The sequence below is a fragment of the Populus trichocarpa genome, chromosome 2 (genome assembly GCF_000002775.5).
Source record: "Populus trichocarpa isolate Nisqually-1 chromosome 2, P.trichocarpa_v4.1, whole genome shotgun sequence".
Classification (NCBI taxonomy): Eukaryota; Viridiplantae; Streptophyta; class Magnoliopsida; order Malpighiales; family Salicaceae; genus Populus; species Populus trichocarpa.
Window position 1 is genome coordinate 5027074 of NC_037286.2, and position 4082 is coordinate 5031155.

The following is a 4082-nucleotide window of genomic DNA, read 5'->3' on the forward strand; positions in this document are numbered from 1 at the left end:
TTGGGTCCTGCCTCAGTGGTGGCCACATTCCTACGCACACGTGGCTCCTGGGTCCTGCCTCTGTGCTGGGCACACTCCTGCCCACATGTGGTGCTTGGGTTGCCTACCTGAGGCCTAGCACACTCCAACTCATACATGACGCTTGGGCATGCTAAGACCTAACTATCATTGCGCCTTGCATGTTGCAGAAATTAAAATAACACTGATCCTGTCTATACAAGACTCAAATAGGCTTGGATTCTCCCAACATCAAAATTCAATTTAAAAAAAAAATAAAAAGTAACTCCACAGCATAGCACGAACACATAACTATTACAAACTAGATGACAGTAGAGAGTATCAGGGAAGTGATTATTTATCATGAATCAAATTTTGACATAAATTCTTAATCAACATTGAAAAGTCCATGTCCTTTTCAAATTAATTGTTGTTAGTAAATTCTCTTTGAAACAACCAGTTCCAAAATGAGATTAAAACCAGCCATGGGATGTCGCGACGAACTAATTAACAAATTAACAAAACAACTAAATTTAGTGAAACTCCCCCCTTCCTCGTTGGCAGCGGGTTTTTTTTTCATTTCCTCTTTCTCTCCCTCTTTTTAATTTTATTCAACAGTATTTTTTTTATTTTAAATTTATTTATATAATTTATTTCAGTTTATTATTTATAAAATTAATATAATTTTAAATAAATATTTTAATATTTAATTTATACTTAATTTTACAAGTATTTATTTTACGAGTATCTTAACATAGTTTTAAAATAATTACTAAACTAATGGAATCTGAGCCATAAGTTTAGCAAGTTATAAAGTTTAAGTTGATGAAATATATTATTATTTTAATATTAAAAAAAATCATCATTTTAAGTTTTTTTTATAAATTAAATAATATTTTTTTATTATTTATTCAAGTTATATTTAATACCGCCATATAATTCATCAGTCAAATTTTATATCATTTAATTCTAAACTTTGTCTGTACAAAAAGTTAAGTCTAAAGATTTAAAAATTAATCTGATTGGATGGATTTAACAACAACAATACCAATTAGTTTCATTAAAAAGTTTTTCTATGTTCAAAAGTTTTTTCACTGACCCGACTGTAAATGAGTAACCTCACAAAATTGCGTCCCCCAAATTAAAATCTTCTCAATAGGGTCCCCGACATGATACCAAAATCCTCAATTGAGGAATATATATATAATTATATATATATATAAACGGCATCGTTTTTTGTTTGCGATCCTATCACTGCCCTTTCAAAACTCCTTTACCATTACCATTACAAGTTGCCCGAACTTCAGCCCGAGAATTCAACTACTTGCAATTCCATTTCCACGCTAACGTAAAATGAATTTGATTTCCCCATGGAATTTAAGATTCCCTCCGATTTCAATTCCACCAATCACCGCCTCCCCCCACTGCAAACCTTCACTCACAAACCATTCCTTCTCCTTCCCATTTTGGCCACACCCATGTCGCATAATTTCAACTACGTCCTTTCTAGTCCATGCCAAGAAGAGAAACTCCAAGCCCGAGCCAGTCCTTAAACCAACCATAATCGAACAAGTATCAGGAGACGATGAAGATAAAGAAGAACAGCTTCTCTTTGATGATTTTGAAGATGGTAACTTAACTCTTAATAACCCATTTTCTCTTTTTTGCTCTGTATTGAAAGCTTCTTTTGAAGTTTTAATCTTTGATTTTAGAAGCAGTGATGGATGGTGATGATGATTATTTCGATGATGAAGAGTTTTTGGAAGATGAAGCAGAACTATACGTGAGTTTTTGTAATTAAAGTTAAAATGCTTTTCATTGATTTCTTGATTTATTTAGATTGAAGTTGGATAATTTGGTGATAAATCTTGATTCTTTTTGAAGGTTGGTGATGGAGGTGGTGGAGGTGGGATTGCACTTGCTGGGACATGGTGGGATAAAGAAGCATTGAAGATAGCTGAAGAGGTTTGCTCAACTTTTGACCGGGAATTGGAAATTTATGCCTTCAAGACTTTGTCGAATTCCACCATTCAAGTCCGCATTGAAAGGCTTACAAATAAGTGAGTGCTATCTTTAACACCTTCATGAGAAATGTCAATGAATTTGTTACCCTTGATGCTCGGTGTGATTAAATTTCCCCCAGTGAATTTATCTAGAATGCAATGTCTTGAATATTATGAAATTAATTGAGGAAGATGGACTAATATTTGTCAAAAGTGGAGTTAAAAATGTAGCGAGTTGTTTCGACGTCTTGGATTTTTGTTTTCTTCTGAATATTTCTTATTTGAATTTCTGTGACTAAATAATGATTATGGCTCTAAGACACATTGATATATCGTAGGTCTGGTTCCCCCAATATGGAAGATATTGAAGCCTTTTCTACAACCTATAGAGCGCGGTTGGATGAAGCTGAACTTGCTAAAACTATAACTGAGAATATTACTTTGGAGGTAGTGGTATTTCCTATTTACTTCTTTGCATTTTTGGTTTTTCTTTAGGGGCAGGCTCACAAGTCAGACCAGCCCTCAATGAAAACTTAGGGGTGCATGTGCACAAAGCTGCCTCCAAGTTTTATACACCAGTAAAATTTCAATAGCAAGTGTGCATTGCTTATTTTGGCGAGGCGTTGTAGATGTTATACATGCTTGGTGTTTTGATGCACGTGTGGAACCGATTTAGTAGATTTTACTACCAATCCAAAATATAGTTAATGCTTTAAAGCTGAAATTTGAATGATGTTTGTGTTTGTAGTAATCAGATGGTTTTGTCTGTTAACTCTAAAGTCTTTTGCATCAGGTATCTTCTCCTGGTGTTGAAAGAGTTGTTCGGATTCCAGAAGATCTGGACCGGTTCAAGGATCGAGCTATGTATGTGAAATATGTTAATGAGGCTGATGCTAAAGATTCGTCCTCAGAAAGTGATGGTGTTCTTAGGCTCGTTTCTTTTGATATGGAGACCAAATACTGCACCTGGGGATTAGCAGATGTGAGGGTAAACAGAGAAAAAGCAGGGAAGGGAAGACCTCTCAGCAAAAAGCAAAGAGAGTGGCGCTTGGACACCCCTTTCCATTCCTTGCGTCTAGTTCGAGTGTATCCTGAAATTTGAACTCTACTCTTTCTTCCTTCTTCCTGTTCATTCGTGATGCAAATCTGTAGGAAACTCCAGAAGCACTCGTTGATGGCAGTCCAAATGTTGCGAGGATGCAGTTCTGAATGAGCTACGTCTGGCCCACTAATTGACACTCCAAACTATGAATTGTACTGATACTACTGTACCAAATATAATTGAATAGGACTTGATTCTTTGTTCTAAAACTCGATTGTCGTTATCAGATGAAGTTCAATAGGGTAAAAATATGCTAATGTTGAAGACTAACACGAGCATGCCAGCTACTGTGGTGGACTATGGTGGAGCTGGATTATCGAGCTTGAAACTTGTTTTGCCTACTTGCTAGGCCAAAAGAATAAAAATTAAGCCAAGGCTTCTCATAGCACAAAATCTTTCTATTCAAGTACAAGAGACTAGAATCTTTCTCTCTCTTTCTCCCTCTTTTAACTGAATTAAACCAATGTTTCCTGTCTTCTCCGATGCAGTGATTTGCAGTACAAGAAAAAAAAATGCTATGGAGAGTTGTTAAATTCTGACTTCTCACTTTATTTCATAATGAATTGTGGAATATATACAGCATCTACATATCTATATTAGGACAGCTATTAACTACACATAAATAGGTATTATTGCTAGGTTCTGATTTATAGGAAAGGATATCTGACTTTCTGTTTTTACTCCCAACAAATCAGCTTCAAATCTGCCTTAATTACTTCAGAATCTTCAACACTCCCCCTCAAGCTGGATGGAAGAGATCTTTCATTCCCAGCTTGTCCAAGGTGTTTTTGAACACAGGATTCTGAACACCTTTAGTAAGTATATCAGCAAGTTGTTCCCCGGTAGGCACATAAGGAGTGCATATCAATCCACTCTCTAACTTTTCTTTGATGAAATGTCTGTCTACCTCCACATGTTTAGTTCTATCATGTTGTACTGGATTGTGTGCTATTGCAATGGCAGACTTATTGTCACAGTAC

At 35.7% G+C, this 4082-nt stretch overlaps 1 protein-coding gene across 2 annotated transcripts; it reads left to right on the forward strand.

Moving 5' to 3' along the window:
- Nucleotides 1–1252: 1252 nt before the first annotated feature.
- On the forward strand, nucleotides 1253–3328 carry LOC7467834 (uncharacterized). 2 transcript variants are annotated; one of them, XM_002300902.4, is made up of 5 exons: nucleotides 1253–1627; nucleotides 1710–1780; nucleotides 1882–2057; nucleotides 2339–2447; nucleotides 2794–3328. In XM_002300902.4, the coding sequence occupies exons 1-5, from the start codon at nucleotides 1351–1353 to the stop codon at nucleotides 3100–3102; spliced, it is 942 nt and encodes a 313-aa protein (XP_002300938.1). In that variant the 5' UTR covers nucleotides 1253–1350; the 3' UTR covers nucleotides 3103–3328. The 2 variants fall into 2 exon arrangements, with proteins under 2 accessions (XP_002300938.1, XP_052306108.1); XM_052450148.1 differs by having other exon boundaries at nucleotides 1716–1780.
- The last annotated feature ends 754 nt before the right edge of the window (nucleotides 3329–4082 follow it).

Excerpts from the sequence above, each read along its gene's own strand:
- LOC7467834 (XM_002300902.4), top strand. The coding sequence starts at position 1,351 with ATGAATTTGATTTCCCCATGGAATTTAAGATTCCCTCCGATTTCAATT. Across the intron at positions 1,781-1,881 it reads AAGATGAAGCAGAACTATAC|GTTGGTGATGGAGGTGGTGG; the intron begins GTGAGTTTTTGT and ends TTCTTTTTGAAG. Across the intron at positions 2,058-2,338 it reads ATTGAAAGGCTTACAAATAA|GTCTGGTTCCCCCAATATGG; the intron begins GTGAGTGCTATC and ends GATATATCGTAG.